The 23,804-nt window shown below is 39.1% G+C and overlaps 1 protein-coding gene across 2 annotated transcripts in view; it reads right to left on the bottom strand.

Moving 5' to 3' along the window:
* The window catches only part of ATXN10 (ataxin 10), a 120,205-nt gene that overhangs the window by 19,372 nt on the left and 77,029 nt on the right, over positions 1-23,804 (bottom strand). For both annotated transcript variants that reach the window (XR_012633272.1, XM_074901192.1), the window contains exon 10: positions 15,381-15,444. Coding sequence is in view for 1 of the 2 variants with exons in the window: in XM_074901192.1 (XP_074757293.1) it covers positions 15,381-15,444 (64 nt within the window). In the remaining variant the exon portion in view is untranslated. The remainder of the gene's footprint in view (positions 1-15,380; positions 15,445-23,804) is intronic.

The following is a 23,804-nucleotide window of genomic DNA, read 5'->3' as shown; positions in this document are numbered from 1 at the left end:
TACAGTGTTCATTTTATGATGTGTCAGAGATGTTAGCCCCAATTCTGCAGCTGAAAAGCTCTGTTATGATATAATCTTTCCCAAGTTACCCATACGGGAGGCAAGCCATTCTGAATCACACAAAAGTGGTTTGCCTGCAGGGCACCAATTATTTACTACATGTAGCTTCACATCCAGTAGAAGAATACGCATAATTTACTCATCTCCTTGACATCTTTTGGGTTGGACAGTGTCTAAGCACAGAGATAAGACAGTATTCTTATGGGCATTTGCCAGGGGGTGACTGAAGGGGAAAACTCCTCAGTTGTGGAAGAAGGGAACTTCAGCCAAAACAATAAAATACAGGACTTTCTTACACAATCTATCGTGACAGCATTTGGGAAATCCAGGACCACGGCATGCACATTCTTACAGTAGCAGTGTTGCCATTTTCTCTGTGTGCCTTGCACTGGCTGTTGTGGCTACCTTGCTGCCACTTCCAGCTAGCCCTCAGCTTACACCATTCAGCATCTTACAGTCGCTCCTGCAGGGGTATGGGATGCACCAGACAATGTGGACAAACAACAGAATGTAGCAGGAACAGCTTGTTTAATGTAAGACCTGGTCCTGCCTTCACAAGATGATATTTTAAGAGAGAGCAAGTGATAAACTGAGAATACAGGAGACTTAAAAAATGAGTTTATGACTATACCTAACCACTGCTCTACTTCACTGCCAAAAGAGACTAGAGAAGGGACTGAAATAAAAAGCACATGAGGAATCATCAGACAGAGAAAGGTTTAAATGAAGAGTGGCTTGGACAAGTGTCACGGGGAACCTACATGCTAGGGAACAATCCTGCGCCAGCACGCACCAGTGGAACAGCCCCCTGCCTCTTAATAGCAGTTCATTTTTATTTTCACGTTCAAGCAACCCAGGACTGAAAAATGGCAAAGCAGTAACAACTATAGGGCTTTTTTTCTGAAAGAGTTCTTCAGACTTTCTTCTTCCATGCTGTGTAACTCCTTTGTTTAAAATATTCTGGCCAAAGGCTGGATCCAGGTCGGGTAATGACAGGAGAGAAATTAAGAAAAAAAAAATAATTATGTATCACATCAAAGTCTTAATAGGTGAATGTGACTGAGAATAGCAATGTATTCTCTTTTGTCAGGGCATCACTACTATGGTTAAGTGAAAAGACAAGTGCTAAACTACATGTAAGTTACAGAAACCGAGTAGTCCCACTGAAGATTACACTGGAGTCTATAAACCAACAATAAAATACCAAAGAAATCAAATCATACATAAGCAGAATCTCACTCATCAGGTCCAATGGTGAAAATAAATTTCAAGATAGTAAAGTATGCTGATGAATGCACGTGAACAAACAGAAGAACAAAGGCTGATACCTAGCAGGTCTTTCCAAGGTGTGATTTAAGACATTTCACAAGTGCCAAAAATTAATATGAAGATCTCCCAATGAACTGTGAGAAACATGCTACCACCCTCCCTGGCTCTGCTCCTGGGATGAGGAGCAGATTTATTGTGTTGTGTTCCTAAAATGCAACTCTGCATAAAATACAGCACTTGCAGAAAAGAGTACCTCCTAAAAGAAAAAAAAAAAAAAATTCTTTTCAAAGAGTGACAGTTCTCAATCGTGCCAAGTGCCACATAAAGTACTCCCCAAAATATTTTTTTATGTATCAGCCTTGGGAATAATCCTGTTACCATCATCTTTATGTCCTTCAACACAAAACCACTGCTAAACCCCACAGCAAATGTTTTCCTATTATCATATCCATTCATGCTTACATAATATCTAAGACATCCCCATTATCTTATGAACTCTATCATCATTATGGCATTTATCATTATTGACTACTGTAGCTGAAGCTGCAAAATGGTTTCAATAACGTTTTCACTCACTCAAAACCTCTTTTCTGCATGTAGGTTTTCCATTGTAAATCCCATCATGAATATGCATGATTTCCCTTGTTCGCATGCTGCGTGAGGCTAAGACCTTTGGATGGCTGTGTGCAGACCTAGACAGACTTAAGTGTCAGCAGAGATTAAAGCTAGTCCCCAGCTAATATTCACATTACCCTCTTGCTCCTCTCCAAAGATAGAGACACAGAGAGAAAATTAAACATATTCTAGAGTCTCTAATCCTTACCAACACTTTAAGCACTTTATTGTATGCTCAGCTTTAGAAAGAGCTTCTAAAGTTTCCATAGTTACTACAAATAAGAGCATGAGCCTGCTTCTTGTGAAACCACATAAAAGAAAAGAAATGCAGCAAGCACAGAAGATCTGATTGCGTAGACTTGTCTAGATTTTTTCCAAGAGGACATACTGCACTCTCAAATGAATTAACATTATAGACAAGGAAGTGAAGATCAGAATATCTCTGTCATATTGCAGACGGCAGGCAAAAGAAATAAAAATTTCCATTGCATTTTGCAGGAGATTCATTACTAGACTACCTGTGTGTAGTAAACGAAAGCAAACGTTTGTAGACATTTATAGCACCTCTTTTTCAGAAATCATCAGTACCGTATGCTATGGGATTCCTATGTTATTTTGACTTATACCAACACCAGCAAAACTTAATTGACTTGCCCTGTGTTCCATACTTGTGTAACATCTTCATACAGCAATTGAAAATTTATCATCTAAACTCCTCTGGGCCGTAACTTCAGTTGTCGGGGAGCAGGGCATACAGGAAGGAAGGAAGAGAGGTAGAGAAAATGTGCTGGAAATCTGCCCTGGAGGATGAAAAATTTTACTATCTGGGATAAACCACAAAAATCTATGCCATTAAATCCTGTGGAAGTTTTGCCACTGACTGCAAAGGGAACTTTTCACAATTCTTTCTTTTCATATGGATTCTACTACAGGGGGTTGCTAGAGTCAGCGCTAGCAATAGCACAGTGACTGTTTTGTAAGTTTAATGGTGTGTGAAAATACAACTACATACTGTCAGGAGCTGCTAACCAACATCCCGTTGTGATGCATTACTGGAGAGGACAACTTGCAAACCATTTCCCAGAGAGACTATTCCAGCTTTACATTCTCATATTAGGAGGTCCAAATTGGACTAGAAGTTATTGGTAAGTCTACTGCAGCCATCAGAACCCCAATGAGTTGTTCTATAAAACAATTTGGATTCTAGGGATGAAAGACAGTAGACATAATTTGTAATAAGGCTTCAGTCTGATGAGGCAGCTATACTGCAATGCATAAGTAACCTTGAAAGTATTTTGCTTGAAAAAGGCAAGTAGTAAGCTTTAAAAGTTAAGTATTCTCATTAACTAATACAGGATACTGAAGAGTGGTGACAAAAAGTATGAAATACCTACATCTGTTTTCTTCAGTCCCATTGATAGTTAATAATACTGAGGAATTTCTAAACATAATATCCTTGGTGGAGAGATTGATTTATTGTGCAGTGTAGATATGTGGGGTTTTGGTTTGTTTTTTTTTTTTTTAGTTAGACTGCCCCTGCACTACAGCTGATTGTCAATAATCAAACAATTACTGAGAAAACTTTCTTCCTTAAGAGTCATTTGGCCTAATGAGAGAAAGAGAATATTCTTTGCCCAATTCCATTACCACATTTAAAAGAGATTTTTGACTATTTAAATATTAACTACATTTTAATGAAATACAGAAGAGATACAAAATGTTAGCAAGAAAGACAACCCACATGGGTTGGAACCCTAGTCAAATGGGCCGTTTATGCAACAGCTAAAGCCACCCAACTTCTTTAAGAGCTTTTCTGGAACAGGTCTCCTGGGATAGAAACCAGAGATAATGAAAATAAAATTCTTGTTAATTATGTTTCTTTCTGGTCTTCAACAAGTAACACAATTATCACTAAAAGTTCTGTAGACAGGAATGAAGTACTAAAGCATCATGTTAGAAGAATCGCTTCCACTTACAGACCTGACTGGACCACGTTGAAAAGACATAAACCATTTCCCCCTCAAGTCTCTCAGTCCTTTTAAGTACTTTTGTTTCACGGTGACTTGAAGATAATTCTTCTCACCATTAAAAGAGGTCTCCAGACAGCTATTGCAATTGTTAATCACAGTTTGGATTAACGGGCTGTGATTGACCACACGTAGTAGACAGTCAGGATTTTGGTCCCTCACAGCCAGCCAAAGTTCTTACAAAGCTCCACGAATTTCTTCCTGCTGGGGGTTTTAGTAGTTTTATGAAGTCCTAGAAGCTGTATAAGATGATAGTAATTCCTCACAACTCCTTTACCCTTTTTATGTAACTTTTACTTGTGATTAAGATATTACCAAAAAAGTAATCACAGAAACTGTGAAGAACTAAAGGTTTTATCTTAATTTATTTACTTAAATAAGCTAATTCATATCTTTAGAACTAATGCTTTGGACTCTATTTATACCTGACACTAAACTATCAGCATGAGAAAATTTCAGGAATTCAGCCTATACAAACTTAAAATACTCTGCCTAGAAGTTAGAATAAAAAGGTCTAAAATTTTTTGGTTGCCTGTATTTTTATTTACTCCATAGCAGTTATTATCACCTATGACTGCAGTCACCAAATTCTGGGTTTAAAAGCTAGAAACGGGCAGTGCTGTATCAGCTGGGAATGTCTGTCCTTCCTTCCCTGCCCTGGCTCTCGCAGAGCAGACGCAGCACAACTCTAACCTAGAATCCTCCAAGGTGAAGAGGCACCATTGGATGCTGGAAGAGGCATTTATTCCTGATCAGACTTTTTAGGGGTCAGATTTCTAACACTGGGGAACCTCAAGCAGAGGTTCATTTCTGCTACAGGTAACTCTCACCTGGTCCAAGAGATCAGTAGGAGGGTTGGACCATCCATCGCCAAACAAGCTCCAATCTCCACCACTGCGTGGCAGCAAAGCTTCACTGGAAACGCGTGGAATAAGATGCCTGCAACCAGCCCCTTCCTGCACCTTCCTGGGACAGAAAGACCACGGTGGGCTGCTGAGGCTTACTGCAACTACTCCCCACACAAAAAAAATTTGCTTCCACAACATATTTTGGTCAAGACGGAAATTCTATCCCCCAAAACCTGAACTGAGGTATACAGTTCAAATTCCACTCTGTAGAAGAACACGGCTTTGCCAGAGAAAGGTCTCAAATGATGCCGGGTCAGAATAGACAAATGGCAAAACCACTCAGTTTAAAGTAAATAGTTTCAATGCTAAGGCACCATTCTCTGTAATTCACAGCCGACAGAAACTGGGAAACATCCATATTTTTTTCCAGTTCCAAAGCCTTCACTAACCTCCCATGCCAGCAGCTACCTCTTCCTCTAGCAGACAAACACCATCTTTCTGGCTACCTGTATTTAGATCAGTCTCTGAACATCCTACCCATCATCTGCAATGACGAATCCATTTCTTAAGGTGTTTCTTGTGGGATACAGGTTTCTTTAAAATGGGACTGAGATCTTCTGTATAATCAACAGGCATGTTATACCTCATGTCTAACTTCCAGTGAAAGTTCATCTATTTAAGTATCTACCAACAAATATGCTTTAAGACCAGAATGGACAATTATCTCTCTTTTGCTCAACGTTTTAGACGAGCAAAGGCCAGCCACTATTGAAATGAAGCCTGTTAATTCTGTTTCATGTACAAGATGTCCTCACACCTTCTTCTCAAAGACATCCAACACCGATCAGGAGATTTCACTCTGTCCCTAAACAAACTGTTCCAGTGACTAAATATCTCATTCATTACAGCCTGTGATTTCTTTCTGGTTTAGATTTGTTTAGAATTGTTTCCAAACACAGATTGTCATTATAAATTTTAAAAAAATAATAATTCACAGATCATAATCAAAGCACCTGATAAACACCTTTTGCATGAAGTAAAGAGAGAAAGTGAGGGAGATATTCCAAGTTTTGCCCAATTCTTGTAGAGCTTCCCTCCATTTGTATTTTTCAGCATCCCTTCCGAAGCACAGGCACCAGAGCTATGCAACAAATTCTGCTGAAATTTTCTATATGGCTGATCATAGGTGCAATGCAGTTGCCTGCTCCTTCTGCCTATTAATAATTCAAAAGAAGTGAAAACCAAAAGCTCACAAAATTCAGTTGCCCTCTTACTCCTAGCTATGGTCCCACAGGCAGAGTCCAAATTCTCCAGGTCATTCAGAAACGCATTTTCAGCACTGTCCAATTCCGACACCTAGAGCCAAATCACGAAGTTCATTCTTCATTCCAAGTTCATTCATTTCAAAAGGCTTAACTGCTTTTAACTCTCAACTCACTTCAGTGATGCCCAGCTAAATGCCACCCAATGCTCCTTAAAGTGCTGTTTACTACTGCAGCAATTTGGGTTATTAGGATGTTTCTTAGACCAACGTGATGATTTTTCTCCCCAGATCACTGGTACTTCTAGGTTAACAAATCACACAAGACACCACTGAAGAGCATTATATACCCAGATTGCTATCAGTCTGTAACACCTGCCACCTCAACATTTAATCCATATCCTATGTGCCTCCTTTCATGCTCTGTGGGACTGCAGAGCACAATGCCAACACACCGTAGTATACTATGAAATTAAACACAAAATTTCAGTCAAGGACCCCAGAGCTACAAAAGCCATAGTACATGTTTAGCTATGTCAGGCTATTTTTATTATAATGTCTCTTATGCCAAAACTTACAGAACTTAAAAAAAAAAAAATAAAAATTGAGCCATAACCTCTAGTTTGTTTTACTTTGTCCTACACTCAGACTTGTAATGCTAGCTTAAAACCATGAATATGACACATTCATTTTTGCTGCTTAGGCTGCCAATTTTTTTTAAATTATGACTTACATTTTTAATAGAAACCCATAATTTTTGAGTAACTATAAATCATCTGGTTTTAAAACAGAAAGAATCACACCCTTGATCAATCTCAAGCTAATGCTTCACAGTTACAATATTTGGTTCTTACAGTCCTTTTTATTACACTAATCCCCTTTTAAGAATTCATGACAACTAAATCTGTTAGTTATCTGTAAGAGGTACCAGAGAGTTAGCAGGTTATTACATTAAAAAGAAAAAGCTTCAATTGCTGTTACCTAACTGTTAGAAATGTCTTAGCTTATCTTCTTTTCCCAGGTACAGAAAAAAAAAGGCAAAATTCCATTAAGTTGAAACTCACGTATCAAATTACTATTAAAACCTACCAGGAACATCGAGATGTAAAGCACTAAAGCACAGAGGGACAGTAACTGTGTTCACAAACTGATTAAGTAAGAGGCAGGCTGCAGTCACTTTAAATTTCCTTGGACATGCAAAGGAAAAAGCTCCACCTACATACAGAAATATATTCATGTGCATTTATATCATACATATAGAAACAAACAGCTTTTCTGAAACATTTTAAAAGGGAAATTATGGAAGTCAAATAAAACTTCCAAAATATGGCACTAGACTTAAAAACCCAACCTAGTTAATATCCAAGATGTGGTCAAGGTAATTATAATGTAGCACTCTAAGGTAGATGACAAGATAAGCTGACTCACAATTTGGAAGCTTTTTTCCTATTCATAATCTCTAGAGATTCATCTCTTTATATAGATTCAGTAAGGATCTGTATGCCAGCTTATCTCTCAGCATCGTACTTGAGTATTTTATGGATTCAGGGTCTCCGAATAACTTACAGAGCATAGCCCCTGCTGATTTTGGTAATTTTGGTAATTTCAAATGTCACTTTATGACAACGAAGGTAAATGAAAATGCAGTTCCAGTCTCAAACACCAGAAGATGTCCAGCATGCATCCAAAAATAGTAACGGTTAAATAAATGGGTGTTTTGAAAGATGCAGCTAAATTACAACCAACTGAAGTTTTTCTCCCACGTTTTGCAAAACAGCCATTAGCCACAATTATATCTGCTACAATTTCAGGAAATGGTTGCGTCTCCTTGAAGAAAGCACACCAAGAGACAAGAACAAATCGACAAGGTTAAGTGGAACGGACTGCAAATACATCCTTAGTGAGAAAGGAAAGGCTAGATTTTGGAAACCATTTCAGAAATAGAAAGAACAAGATCTAAACAAAGATCTGAGGAAGTGAGGGAAAACGATTTAAGGATCTACATAGGACAATGCATTTGCCAGCTGAAGTTGCAGCTTGTTTTAATAATAATGACCAAAAATGGGACAACGGAAAAACGTCTGAATGAAGATACTATGCAAAGCATTGGCCATATGACATTGGAATATTTTTTGGAGGCATGCAAGAAACAATGTCAAGAAGACAGACTGAAATATGATAAGGTGGTTGGAGAAGGCATTCCATTCTCAACAATATTTTTGAACCACTCCTAAGCTTTATTTAAAAAAAACAAAAACCTTGGGTCTCAAATTTCTAGTGCTCCGTCTCAGCCCAGAGGGGAATTTTTCAGAAGAAAGTCTACAGAAAAATCAAGCAAGCTGTTTGAGCTATAAAAGCAGTGAAATATTATATTTTCTCTTTTTTATTTTTTTGGTGCTCCTGGTAACTAAAGATCCGCTTTCTTTCAAGAATTAAAGCCTGTCATGGATTTAAATCCACCAAGAGGATTAGGACAGAGGACAAATATGACAATATTTGGTTTAGAAATAGAGTTATTAACTTTAATTCCTCACTTTTACATGCATGAGTTGGTGCCTACAGAGATTATTCTTCTCAAGGGATTAGAAATATTATAATGTAACATTTGAAAGAGCCTTCTTGCAATGTGTATACCTCTGTTAACCTTCCTCCAGCTCTAAGAGGGACCCTGTACATCACACGTTTCTTAATGACAGGAGTTGTCACTTACAGGAGCTGGGTAGAAGTGAGATACTGAAGATTAGACTTGATATTTACATCTCTGCAAACCTGTTTTAGTATTTTATATACGCTCAAGAAAATTAATACTTCAGCCCTCCCGAACTCTGAATTTCAGTATTTTAATCATCGTGCAGATGCACTAAATAATTTGCTTCCTGAAATTACGGAATCGGCAACATGAAATATACCACTAAGAATTATAACTTTGTTAAATCTGTGATCATTTCTAGAAGGAAATTAAAAAAAAAAAAAGGACATCACTTTCATTTCTCAGACTATCTTTTCCCATACCACACACTGCATTCCTTCTGAGGTCTTAGTCTTTTTCATATTAGGAGAATGTTGCATTTGAAAAGAGAACATTTTTCTTGGGAAACAGTATGGGTAACTGATATAGCTAGTAGATGTAGAACATCTCACAAGAAAACTCCACATTTCTGGTTTCATTCTCAAGTAATCATTTTCTTGCAATAAACATTTCAGAAGCGCAGCCTTTGAGTCAGAATTTAGATCTGCCAAATACCACGCTTACCGTGGTACCTTTTCTTGCTTGGTTCTTCACCTTTAACTGAGTTCTGTTCCAAAGTTTACAACATACAGAAATAAACAACGGGTTAAGACAAGGGAAGCTGTATTATCCCAACTCTTCAGATGTGAAGCTAATGTCAAGGGTGATTTAAAATAAAATTAGGTGACACAAATGCCTCCTGTACCCTTTTCAACAGGGAGCATGCACCTAGATCCTCCCCCTCCAGAGTTTTATAATAATCCCACTCAGGGCACTTTATTCAACACTGTTTAGAAATGGAATCCAGACCTCTTTAGTCCACTGACACTTCTGTAAGAACAAGACTTTTTACTTGCAATGCTTCTTTCAAGAGTATAAAAATAGCAACAGAAGTAGGCATTGGTGGGCAGATGACCTTCCCAACTAAAACTGAAAGCGGTGTTCGGGAACAGCTGTGTTTTTCCCCTTTCATCATGAGAAATAACAAAAAGATTGAAGCCTCCTGGGAATCACTTAGGAAACTGGCCCCCTAATGCAGACAAAAAATCCCACCACGAAGGGATTCCCTCGTGAGCCACACAGACCCCCAGACTCCATTAGTATCTAACAAAATAGAGCTATAAAGAATTCCCAGCAACTTGCAGGAACAGGATAGGATTTGGTCTGCTGAATAAGGTGAAAGAAATAAGCCCCTCTCAGACTGTTCTTGCTCAACGAATAACCACACTTGTACCTGTTCCAGCTTCTAGTCTGACCAGTTCATCTGAATATAATTGTAAGATACAGAGAAGGAGCTAAGGTTCGTGCATATGCCACAAACCAGAAACCCTCCACTCTTTCTTTAAAGAGGAATTCTCAGCACACAGGAGTTGAATTAGTCTGGAGTATGGCAATACAGTGATTTCTTCTTGCTTGTCCACTTATTTTTTTTTTCATCCTCGTTCCATCTATGGTAGCTGGGTTCCACTCAGCTGATATTTTGTGTTGTCTTTGGCACTATGAAATTTGTTGTTTGGGCCCAACAAATTTCTGCTCTTTACTTATGCTGACAAGTCCCATTCTCTCACTGCTGACCTCAATCACTGCTGGGGCACTAAAAACTTACTATGTACCTTTTTTTGTTAAAGTCATAGTGACACAATCAGTGCTGGTTTACAGAAAATGAGATTCTAAGTGCTCTGTGCTCAAGAATAAGGGTTGCAGCAGCAGCAACCTGTGATAATGCAGAATCAAAGCCCTCTAGCAAAGAATACACTTCCATTTAGTCCAAGTAGACTTCAAACTTACTTCTACAGCAAAGAAAGTGTTAATGGGATGAGAAAAAGGGTAGTTTCTTCCAAGTGGGCAGAATCTGACTGGGCACGGTGAGGTCATCACTGTTTTTATCAGTAGTTTAGGTCCTTTACATTGACCATATCCACTGAAATAATACGATTTTTTTATATGCTTATGAAAACACAGAACCAAGTTAACTCACCTCAAACTACTAAACACATTGGCAGTGTCTAGAGTGAGCTTTCCAAAGGCAACCATTGCTGATGTAACATTATGCTGTCTTTTCTTGCCAACGTACATGAGATAGCCACATTTACATGCAAATGTTCAACTGTATGATGGTTTACTCTAAAAAGTCAACTCACACTCCTATTTTTGCTTTCTACTGGCTTCTGTTCAGCTGTGAGGCTTTTTTTACAGTATGTGGCCTGTTTTAGGTTGCACTCTGTAACTTAGAAATAAAAAGTCTGTCAGCTCCCCTAAAACTCTTTGCTGGCATCTCACAAACTGCCATTGTTGTAGACTGTGGCAACTTGATTTCTTCTAGCTTTAGCCAGAGTTTTCATGAACCACAATTATACTTGATGCTGCCATGAAGTCAAAAGTATTTTCAATCTACCTCTTAGATGACTTTCAGACTGAGTATTACAGAAGCAGCTTAGGGAAGGAGTAACTGAAAAGTAACTTGTATTTTCTACATTTTCATCCATTATCCAAACTAAGGGGCCTATGTATGGATATCCACAGCAACCACAGGTCTTCCTTTCACAAATGCTGAAAATTCTTGCTGCTAAAACATAGCCAGCTGGGTGTTTACTCATATATATAAAATGTACATGTGTGTGTACATACAGGGCAGTGAGGCCCTGGCACAGGCTGCCCAGAGCAGCTGTGGCTGCCCCCTCCCTGGAAGGGTTCAAGGCCGGGTTGGACGGGGCTTTGGGCAACCTGGGCTGGTGGAAGGTGGCCCTGCCCGGGGCAGGGGGGTGGGACTAGATGAGCTTTAAGGTCCCTTCCAACCCAAACTACTATGATTCTACGCACACACCCCCCACAGCAAGGTATTTTTAATTCAAGTGTTACTGCACTTTTGGCTAACAGAAAAACATACCTGAGTAGGGGTTAATATAACATGGACACACTTACATAAGGTCATTCCAGTTACATTCAGACATTCACAAAATTAATTTATCAAGAGACCTACTATAAGAATCTCCAAAGGTTAAGACTGGCAAGCGTCCTGAAAAAATAAAAATATTCCATCTTCAAAACTGCCTTTCACTTCTGATTTTCAAGTTTTACCACTAACAGCTATTACATTGCAGTACTGTGGATAATATGTTTTTTCCTAAAATAATAATAAATATTTCTAAGGACAGCCATTAAATTAAAAAAAAAAAAAAGGCACATCTGTGTGTGTTACTCATGAGTGTAAATGTTTGGAAGTAGCTAAAAAACAGACAACTTGACTGAAAAGTCTTCAATAATAAACAGGTTAGCTTATTTAAAGTCTTTCATAAGCACCTTTTTCGTATGATCAGGGCCAATAGTCTTTTGATCATAACAGGCCGGCCTCCCTCTTTATGTTTGCCTTAAGCAAATGGAATTTGTGAAAGGTCAGAAATGAAGCTGGAAGGAGCAGAAAGAGCTTAGGATGAGGTAAGACAAGAACAAAAAGAAAGGCTCTCATCTGATGCTAAAGCCAGTCAGAAATGAGGAAGATGGTGGCTCAGAGAACAAAACACAAGATATTTTAATTTAGAACACCTTTTCAACCCAAATAACCTGAAAAGCAGGATCCAGAGTAAATTTTTTACTGGTATTACCCAGATAGGCATCTCCAACCCACTCTGCTATTCTGTGGCAGGTTTAATTTATTTGTTTTTAAACATGGGGTACATAGGTAAAGCACAACAAACCAACTTTTCAGAAGCAGAATAAAAACCTAAAGTTTCAAAACCAAAAATTTATCTCATGAAAGAACCTCTCCTTAATCTCAAGGCAAACAAGTCCACTTGCATTTTGAAACACCCCTTTGTCTTCTGAATACAGAATTACAGTTATGATTAGGATACAGCCAGTCGAAGATGGAAGATGTAAAGGGTATGAAAAAGTTAGTGACATTCAGCCTTCTCTGAAGTTTAACCCCAAGGCCCATGATAAACTGCATCTTCCCAGCCTCACTGTGTTCACCTTTTCCCCTGTGCTAAAAGCCTAATAACTTACAGTCGAAAATCTGGCATCTTTCAGCATTTCTTCACTGAATTTACTTGGAACCATGCAAAGTTACAGGAGCTGAAAATTTAACACACCAATTCAAATAATTGCAAGAGGTACAGCAAATTTGTTCTTAACTGTCCATAAACATCCTCACACCTGTTATTAATGAGGGTGGGGGTGGTTTTTTGTTGCTTTTATTCATGAAATATCCTGAAGGAAAAAATACTTTTTGTTAGTATAAACATAAAAGATACAAATCTGTCTGAGATGTAATTAGACAAGATAACAGTTCGCCCGAAATGGGCACTGAAAGATGAATTCAAACCTAAAAAGTCAGAGCAATGCAAACACGTCAGCTGAACTTCAGCTAGTGATCTCGTGAGCAACAATCCTCCTGATATTTCTATCCACGTTCCAGAACTGTTCAGGATCTCAAAGGATGCAATTTTAAGGTAATGACAGGTTTACAAAGGAATTTATTTTAGGATAAGAGCAGACCCATTTCCTCTTTCAGTATGCTTCCACATGCCACAAATAAAACGATTTATCAAAGGATTTTTCCTCTCAAAGGTAATAAAGAGCTCTTTTTAACATCTAACATGGCATTCAAGCTTCTCCTGATGAATTGCATACTTCAGGGGAATTTTTTTTTTTTCATCCAGAAAAAAAATCCTTTCGCTTTTACCACAAAAATTACGTTTTTCTCCGGAAAATTCTGTACATGTAATTTGGAGGCAGAACTTAGTAAAATGTAGAAAAGCAGCGTATCAACTTTGTTTGCAGTAGAAAACATAATGACATCGTAACTCCAGAGCTTGGGTGTCTCCAAAGCAGATAAAGATCAACAGAGATGTTCATCTACAACGACTTTACTAAGAAATCTAAGAAGTTCTTATATAAAAGGAATCTGGATGAAACTTTTTCCAGTCAGCTTCATCCAAGGAGAAATAAATCTGAGTAACACAGCCCTGAAACCACAAAAACAAGCACTAGAAACATGAATGTAAAGAGGAGGTTCTGGACATGACTCCCTGAAGGAACCACGGCTGAAGAGCTACACTAAGCTTTCCCTTGCAGCTTTCTATGTCACCTTGGCAAGCTGCAGCACCACTGAGGGACCATACCTGAATTTCAACAACTCTCCCAACACCCAGCTCCAGAGCTGCCTAAATACTTCCTTTTAATTAGTCTTCCTTGAAAAGAGAAAACAGACAAAATATATATTCACTCTGGAAAAGTTACAATGCAAGTAGTTTTAGGATGTTTCAGTTTTAAGCAAGGAGACTTTCAAATCTTAATAAGACCATTGCTCTGGTTTACAAGCATCATAAAATGGATTTGTGTGTGCAGAGGGAAGAGAGAAACAGCTGAATCTCTCCAGAGGAAAGTTATGCAATGGAGTCAGGCACCTACACACTACTAAGGACTTGGTTTGTGGTGTCTAGAAGTAGCAGAATATGCTGCAAAGCAGATGAAAGTAGAGAGAGACACAAATTGCAAACTCCTGCTTCCCTGCATAAGACACGGGAAGCAGGAGAGAAGCAAGGGAGCATTAAGTTCTTGTAGCACAAGAGCACCTGGAATAGCTCTAGGTCAAAACGATGAACAGAGCAGTAGTTAGTAGCTGAGCTCCAAGAGCTGACACAGCAGACTTTGTCACACAGGCTAGTCAGCCCTCTGCCCAACTGCTACTTACTTTTACACATACCTGAATCCTGTACACTACGGATCAGTGGTGAAAGCTCACGTTAAGAGGTGTCGTTATGTCCAGTAAGTCTTTAAAAACCAAGTAAGCAAAGTTTTATCCTCTGGTAAGAGGTTTATGGTACAACCATAAAATGTCTGCCTGTATCTAAAGGTGTAAGAAGTACCACATTGCTCAAAAGGCAGTAAAGGCTCCCATGGTATTTTATTTTCATTTAATTCAAGATCATAAATTACACCTCTGCCCTTTGAAGGCCTCAAACTTTTATCCTCTTTTACTAACAGCTAAAATGAAGAATTAATCCTAGAAAGAAATTCTAAAAGTCACTGCACAGCTGTGCTTTCCAGCAAAGGAAGAGTAACTCAGGATCAAAACTCCTTACGAGGTTTTGTCAGGGCTGCTCTTCTGCTTAGGGAAAGGTAACCCTCCCTGCCCTTCCCCTGCACCCAGCAGTGCCCTTGACCAGAATCCGACTGGGGAAGTACAACAAGAATTGATGGCATACTCATTTCAGCCTACAGAACATATTTCTGTTGAAGCAAAAACTCCAAGATCTGATACAATGACCACACATAGTCTTAATTCAGATTTCTATCACAGCTCTCCAAACTGACATGTGTAAACCGGTTATGTTTATTATTTTAGGAAACAGAATATAACCACAGTTCAAACTTACTTTGAATCCAGTTCATGAAAGCATATTTATAAGTTTGCTCACTTTTGAACCAAGCACTTAAATAGAACGTAGAAACTCATGAGGCCAGTTAGACTTAGGTGCCAAGTGAAAGCAATGCTGGCATAAATATATTAAAACCCCACACCTCTTCTTATGAGTCACGTTCAATAATTAGAATTCTTTTGAAAAGGATACAAGGGTTGTTGTCATCAATGCTGCAGTTGTCCAGGATCAAGGGGATGCCATCTAACTCATAAACCTAAATAAAACCAGAAGTTTAATTTAACAGATATCTCAACAATATTAATGATGCTTCATGCAAGAAATATGTAAAAACACAGCAGGGACGTTTGCTTCATCAAAAATATTAAACATGTTAAGATAAATTGCAGAGTAAATCTGGTATTATCAACAGCATCACGGAACAGTAACACAAGCAGACATTAATTTCACATTCTTCCTTCATTTAGCATGTGTTTGACTGAGGTACTGCCTATGTCGAGCTTCTCAAACCAAGCCAGCAAAGCTGCTTATTGACAGCTCATGCTTGCCTCAGAAGGAAGAACCATGAAAATCTGAGTGAAAAAAACAGGAAAAAAAGCACCAAAAAATACATATACACACAAGTTAGCACGGGGCCATGTGTCTTCTGTGTCTCTGTAGCCTTCAAAAGCAATGTGTTACCTGTATGGCCCTAAGCACAAATTATATCAAGAGACACTAACTTTTTCCTTTCAATAAGGTGTTCATTATGTTATTAGCAAAACAGCAAAGATGAGATCTGTAATTTTTTATTTTCTATATATACATACACATATGAATTCACAAATTACATGAAAACATTAGTGTCTGTGGATGAGTTAATATCAGAATAACCTAACAGACTCACACATACATATACATCCACACTACCAAGAACCCAGGACAAACCGATGTTATCAATAAACATTTAACATAATTATCTTAAGAAAAGTATATTCCTTAAGAAATTTATCTAGATTTCTAAGGCACACTGTCACACCATACATCATCAGGCGTATTTATAACTTAAGAAAGTGTTACTTATTTAAATGAAAAGTGTTCTAATTATCTGCAAAATTTCAACCTTGGAAATACCATCTTAAGGCATATAAGCAATTTTTTTTTTTTAATTAAAAAAATAGTTTCAAAAACATTTGAGAGCATAAGGATTAATTGATTATATTCTTTAAGTCACTCGGACACGGTCCTGGACAACCTGATCTGCATTTAAGCAGGGGGGTTGGACAAGAGGTTCCTCCAGAAATCCCTTCCAACCTCAACCATTCTGTGACACCCAAATGGTACTTATCAAAATCTTGAAACTCTTGAATTCTTTAAAATTTAGTTTAAAACCAAGAACTGGGCGGCAAAGGAATTCAGACAGAATGTTAAATGAGGTTGCGGCTTGATGATGGGATTCCCTCTTCCATCTTTTTTTGCCCTAAATAAGATGCGATTTTATGTACCACGTAAAACAACAGATCACAAAGTTTACCCTGCAGGATGGTTCAGCCTTCCGAAATGCAAGTTTTGTCATAAGAGAGTAAAGTTGGGTAGGAAGAGATTCAGATGTGAAATCCAAAACAGACTAAGGATCAGTAAAACTGAATTCAGAGACAAATCTGAGCACATCCCTCTTACAAGTTCCCTTCCGGATAATCTCATGGCAGAGTCTCAAGCTATAACATGAGAAAGTAACAGAGCTGGATTTACACCAAGGCTTACACGTGAGAAAAGCAAAGAGCATTGCCAGCTCTTAAGACCTAACTGGCACATCTGTGCTAACACACATAACTATACTTACATCAAATACAGATTATAACACAAGTTTTAAAATATTCATTTTTTCCACAAAATTTCTGTGTTCTCTCCAAAGGTCATGCATTGTGTATGATATCATACTTCAAAGCTTGAACAAACTGACCTTTCAGTAATATAGTACTTGCACGTGCTTGGGAAACATTAGTTCTTTGATTTTCATGTTGCAGCCAAACTCTGATATGCCTACAATGTTACCTTTATTTTTCATCGGTGAAATGCTGAACAGTACAAATTAATCTAGATTAAGTGCTGTCAACTGAAATAAACCATGCAATCTGTTCCAGTTCGATTCAAACGAGACATTCGGTTAACAGAGTAAGTAAATATTCAGGGAAAATAAAATTTTAATTAAAATCCACACATGCTTCAAAAAGTTATGGCGGGAATATAATGAGATTCCTTCCAAGTTAAGTAGGAACAGAAGCAGCAAACCACAGCCTTAGTGATACCTTGACGTAAAAAACAGTTCCTAACCACCACTGCCTTACACACCCCACAAAGAGTGCCTTGAACATTGTGTAATTAAATTGTACATATAATTTGACCGAGTTAGGCATCGCTTTTGTCACCATGACGTCAGCTTTACTATGTCACCTGTGACTTATTACACTGTGAAATGAACCAAGGAAAAGAAACACAGAATCACAGAATCATTCAGGTTGGAAAAGCCCCTCGGGATCATCGAGTCCAACCCTCAGCCTGACTCTACAAAGTTCTCCCCTACCCCACATCCCCCACAGCTCATCCCAACGGCCCTGAAACCCCCCCAGGGACGGGGACTGCCCCCTCCCTGGGCAGCCTGTTCCACTCTCGGACCACTCTTGCTGGGAAACATTTTCTCCTCCTGCCCAGCCTGACCCTCCCCTGTGGCAGTTTCCAGCCGTTCCCTCTTGTCCTGTCCCTGATCCCCTGGGAGCAGAGCCCAGCCCCAGCCTCTCTGCAATGTCCTGTCAGGAGCTGCAGAGAGGGATGAGGGCTCCCCTCAGCCTCCTCCTCCTCACACTGAACACTCCAGCTCCTTCCCTGGCTCCTCACAGGATTGATTCTCCAGCCCTTCCCCAGCCTCGTTGCCCTCCTCTGCCCTCGCTCCAGCCCCTCCAGATCTCTCTGGGATTGAGGTGCCCAAACCTGGACCCAACCCTCCAGGTGTGGCCTCACCAGTGCAGAGTACAAACCTTACAATGTGTCCATCCAAGACAAATCCATATACTTCTCAGAGTGACTCGTGAGGCAAAGAGCTGATTCCTGAGTGACCAGTGCTAGAGAAGTTCCAGTCCATGCCAGCTGTTCCTGAAGCACCCTTCATCCACTGAAACGGCATTTTATGGCAACCTAAAATTCATGCCAGTGGACTGTGATGATCTGGGCTGCAATGTGAGCCAGTTCAGCCATTGCTCTGCATGTAGAGGAGTAATTTTTGCAATGTGAGTGCCACAGACTGTCAAAGGAAGGAATCACTGTCCCCCACCAGGCTGTCCCACTTGTATGGTGAGAGTCTCTCAAATCTTCTCACTCTCATCTGCCTGTAACCTCCCACATCAGCAGATTTTATAAGTATAAAAAACCATCATTCCATGTCTCAACCTCTTACACAGATTTATTCGGACTATACTGCCCAACACAAAAAGGTTACCGAGTTTTTCCAACTCATTACTGGCCTCAAAGTTTTTCCTTTGAAGAGGAATGTCCATGAAATGCACAGCGCACAGTAAGGCAGCGGAGCTTTTCAGGGATGTTCTGCAGGGCTTGGGAAAGGAGTCAGGATTGCACAACCTCGAGTCTCACTTTAAATAAGGTGCAAAATATCCTGGGAGGAAAGCATGTAGGGGCTGGTGTGAAACTGGCTGTAATCCATCCAGATTCTGGAAGAAACTAGAGACAGAAACTGAGGGATTCGACAGTTGTGGTGTCTGTCTTGTAAACATAGTTGCTCACACTGGCCTGTGATACAAAACATCACTAAACCTATTCTCCGTTTAGATTATTGACAACATAGTTGGCCAATAACACAGAACTGCACCAGACTGTAACAAAACCACAAGGTTATTTTATTATGAAGAACTATATTACTTTACACTGAAATAGCAAATGAAGCTGCAACTTGTGTAAACTGAAATCTTGACCACATTTAAGTTAATTACAAAGGTTAAGACAAGTTTAAAATGAAAAAAATACAGCCCTGCGCTAGTGATCTCTAGTACTTCAGTCAAGCCAGTAAGAAAACTTTTGCCCTAATGTTATTGCCAGTTTCTGAAATAGTTTTCTAAAAAGCAGAAAAATAGAACATTCAGCATTCAATGGCAGGTATTCATCTCTGTCAGTTAAAAAAAGAGATATTTTTCACAACACAGCTTTATATTGCTGTCCCGCTTGTCTTCTGTACTTGCCTTCAAAACGTAATGAAGATCAGTATCACACCAGTGAGAAATTGAAAAGTATTATACCTAAAATAAGATGACTTTCCCAGTGACAAAGTAACTGATAGGTTTTTACTCTTTCCCTGTACCTGGAATTTAAGAATCCATTTCAATTCCTTAAACCGGACTCTAAACAGAAGCCCCTGTAGGCAGAGGTGCTATGTAAGTATTAAACAAGAGCTTACAAAAGTGACCAGCCCAGATCGCATATTCCCACCGTTCTCACGACCAAGGCACAACATAGCGTTTTATTCAGATGGTTTGGGACACTACAGTCCATAACCAATGAAAATATTCAGACCAAAATTAAAGCTTTTATGTTATCTTACAGAATTCAAGTTTATTGACCAATATATAAATAAGGTCAGTAGCATAATTAAGGATAAATGCCTGAACTATTGATTCTGAAAATCAGAAATACTTCCGATAATCTCCCAGTTAATTATCATTAACTCAATTATTCACAGTAGAGCCCAGGAAAAGCATAAATTAACCATAGACTGTTTCTTGAATCTTTCCCTCTAGCAGCAGTGGAGCCAAGCTCAGGGGTAAGAATTCAAATTCTCCGAGCATGACAGTGCTTGTTGCTGAATCTGCGTGCATCTACTAAAACGCAACTTCAGTCTCCAGGTCCGGCAACTATACAGACAGCAACAGAACACCTCCAGCAAAAATCATCTCTTCAAAGAATCATTAACATTCAGGCATTAGTAACATTACCTAGTCAAGTAAAAGAGCACTGTTCTGCAGAAAGAACATTTATGCTTTTAGATAACAACAACGTGAACAGAAATTATTCTTCCACCAGAACACGACCAACTCTCAGTCCTGGATCAATGCAGAAGGCAGAATGACAAACGTGTTTGTTTCAGCCACAGAAATGCTTCTATTTCTTAGAATTCTGGTTGGTCTAACTCTAGATAAGCAAAAGGAAATGTGTTGTCCTGAACAGAAGTGGACTACTGAGTAATCCACTCTAATACTTGCTCTTCTTTTTAAATGTTACAGATAAGTACATTGACAAATAGACACATTTCTGGTTTAAGAGGTGGTTGGGGGTAGGAAACACTCTAGAAACAAAAAACGTCTAGAGTCAAAAATTGGGAACAAGCAGGAACCATTTATAGGGAAAACTCCAGATAGGTCATTCATTACATATCCCCAGTTTCCTACCAGAGGAAAAGCCTGTCTCCAACAACGTGTGCCTCCAGAGCATTACATTTCAATTCACATTATGGAACTTAAAAGAAATAAAGATTTCTGGGAGCAACAAAACTGGAAAGCTTCATGTTTTTACAGATTTGGCTCCTTCCCTTCACCCTTCGCAGCGCTCCTAGTTCCATCACACAGCTAGAAGTGTCCAAAACCACGCGAGCAGCAGCACATGGTTCACAGGTGTGTCGATCAGTTGGCAAACACCAGCCTTAGTTTGTAGTGGATCAGGGATTAAGCCGCCACTCCCCAACTTCCCCTCTGACGACCACTGCTTTGGGTTTCTCATTTACCTATCTGCTGACTCTCATGAGGCAAAAAGGAGCGTAACAATATTTCCGATACCCATATTTGTCTGACAAATTTGATTTAAACTGGCTAATGGATATAAAAGCTGGGGAAGGTAAAGTAAGGAAGAAGGGGAAGAATAACACTGCTGGGATGGCGTGAACACAGAAAACCTAAAGAACGTATTGAGGTCGCAGACAACAAACCTATTGACTATATTTTCTGTTTTCTCTTAGCCCTAGATTACTGAAATTATTATAAACTTTTCAAGAGCCAAATCATCAAGATATTAACATCCATCTTACATGAAACAACAGCATCCTAAGATGTACCAACAGCAGCATAGCCAGTAGATCAACCAAGACAACTTCATGTTTTCTAGAGTAAAAGGTAAGAATTTTGCACAATCCAATATACTGAAGAAGTATCTGGTCTGACTGGGAAGAAAATAAAGGAATAAAAGTGAGGTCTAAAAACCACAATTCATAAAAAATAAAAAGACTGAGAGCATAGACAACATGGTTAACCTACAGCAGAAGCCTGCTAGTGAACAAAATAACCTTTAACCAGTTTCAAGGAAAAAAGTATGTTCTATTATGTACATCCAGAAGGATGAGAAGTAATGAGTCTAATGAACAGAAGGCTCACATTACACATTCATAAATATTTTTAAGAGTAATGGTCAGTCAAGCACGGCAATACACCGAAACACAAGTCTCAAATACTCCTGGAGCAGTCTCCAATATTGCAAGACTCCACCAATGACCGGGCAATTCTTAACCATGAATATTCTAACCAGTCCTGCTCTGGACAAGGGAATGGTTAGGCTCCTTTGAATCCCTTCCATCTCTAAGTCTGCATGACTTCCTCAGACAGAAAATCATAGTTGAATAAAACACGCCAAAAGAAAAGTGATCCAACGAAATACACATTTGGGGACTTGTTGCCAATCTTTGGTCATCACTAAAGATATGTTTAAGCCTTAGTCCTTCTGGAAGTACCACGTGAGGACTGTGTAGTGGTTGTGTAATGAGAAATAGACCCTTCAGGCCCTGTCACCAAACAGGCTGACCAACGGGAGTCAATTCTCCCCGAGACCTGCTCAACAAGATAGGTAATTAGTAATTAAACATCTGGGCAGAACCCAGCATTTGCTTTGAGTAACAGAGAAGCGTAATAAGAGTAGGAATACATCAACTCATCAGGTTCACAAATTGGCTCCTCTGCAGCTACAATGGTACCGAAAAATGTTGTTTCATTTGTGAGTCTCAGAGGAGTTTGTTTTGTTTTTCCAAGCAGCAGAAGCGACAGGAGATACACAGGAGATTCTACTTCAGAGGACAAAAGAACACTTTAATCCCTTAGTGTGAGTGGATTCCTAGGTCTACTGCAGACTACAGGCACTCTGGCTTAGAACAGAGGCAGCTGTGGCTTGCGGCAACCAAGTCTATTATTGGAGTTCACCACATCCTGCAGATCTACTGAAATACTTGTGGACAGAGGCTCCTTTCTCCAGGACATCACAGCAGACTTGCTTAGCTAGTTTGAGAGTTCCTTGCACCAGCGTGAATGACTTTGAGAGCTATCAGAGATCTTTAGAAATCCATTTTAGTCAAGGCCACATCCCCAGAATACTCATCCACCTACTACACTGTTTAGGTAACCACATATTTAACATGTTTGAGATTCGGAAATCATGGCAACAATACTTGTTGCTCCTGCTACATTAATTTCAAATATATTCTCCCCCTTTCAGCATTATTTCTCGGAGAGACATGAGGTTTATTTCACCTCTCCCAAAAGATGTGACCTTTGGTTCTTTCTGGGAGATGAAAAAAAAAAAAAAAAAAAAATTTAGGAGAAAAAATTCATAGAATCTAAAAGCGGGATTTCCTCTGTGATGTCCTAAAACTCTTCCAAAGAGAACTGATTTGGAAGATGATGGGTTTGGCCTTACTGAGGGGGAAGAGAAGAGAACATAAAGGTACCAAGTACACAACCAGGACCGAGCCAAAACAAGCAGAAGCTGGAGTGTCCCGCTACCAGGAGAGGGTAACAAACCATCTCAGTTGCTGAATAATTTTTTCCGCTAGTCTTTCCAAGGGCAAAACACAGGAGTTTCCAGCCATTGAGATGATAATATAAACACTTGAGAATTCAGAATAGGTTCCCGCAAGAGACAGTAACACAATTGGTTCATTTGGTTTTTAAACAATTCAGCTTTCATCATTCACTTATTTACAGTTCCTGAAACAGAAGCCACTTTTCAGTAACAAACAGATGCTGCTATGAGGAGCAGGCTCTTAGCTCTTTTTAGGCTCTTTTTAGATTTACATCTGCTACTTAACGTGGATAAAGTGGAGTCCAACACAGGACAGATTTTGCTTGGACCAGACAATATTTGCTAGTGTGGTCTTTGCCTATCCTGGCAGCAGCAGTAAGAGAAAACAATGGTGCTAAGCATTATCCAGTATTAATCCCCTGAACTTCACATCAGTTGAATTTGTACAAATTTGTATTAACTACAGAGTATGTCTCTCTATTTCTAGTCACTATCTTATTCTCAGTCCACTAAAACCAGTAATCAGAGGGTCTTTGCTGATTTCAAATCATTGTTGTAAAAGTTGTTCTGCCAAATTTTTCCTTAAGTCGGAACAAAAAAAGACAAGTTAAAGGAAATTAAGTGTAAGAATTAGCTACGTGTCTAGAATTGGGCTGAGAACACAACTTTTATAAGATAATCAAAATTTCAAAACTGTGTTTTGTTCCAAAGCAGAGTGAAAACCGAAGACTCCAAATTACTCCAAAGTTCTGAAAAAAATACAGATAGAAAGATTGGGTAAGTCACATGATTCATTTC

The sequence above is a fragment of the Athene noctua genome, chromosome 3 (assembly GCF_965140245.1).
Source record: "Athene noctua chromosome 3, bAthNoc1.hap1.1, whole genome shotgun sequence".
NCBI classification, from domain to species: domain Eukaryota; kingdom Metazoa; phylum Chordata; class Aves; order Strigiformes; family Strigidae; genus Athene; species Athene noctua.
The sequence above is the reverse complement of the archived record's forward strand: the minus strand, read 5'-3'. Positions and strand labels throughout refer to the sequence as shown.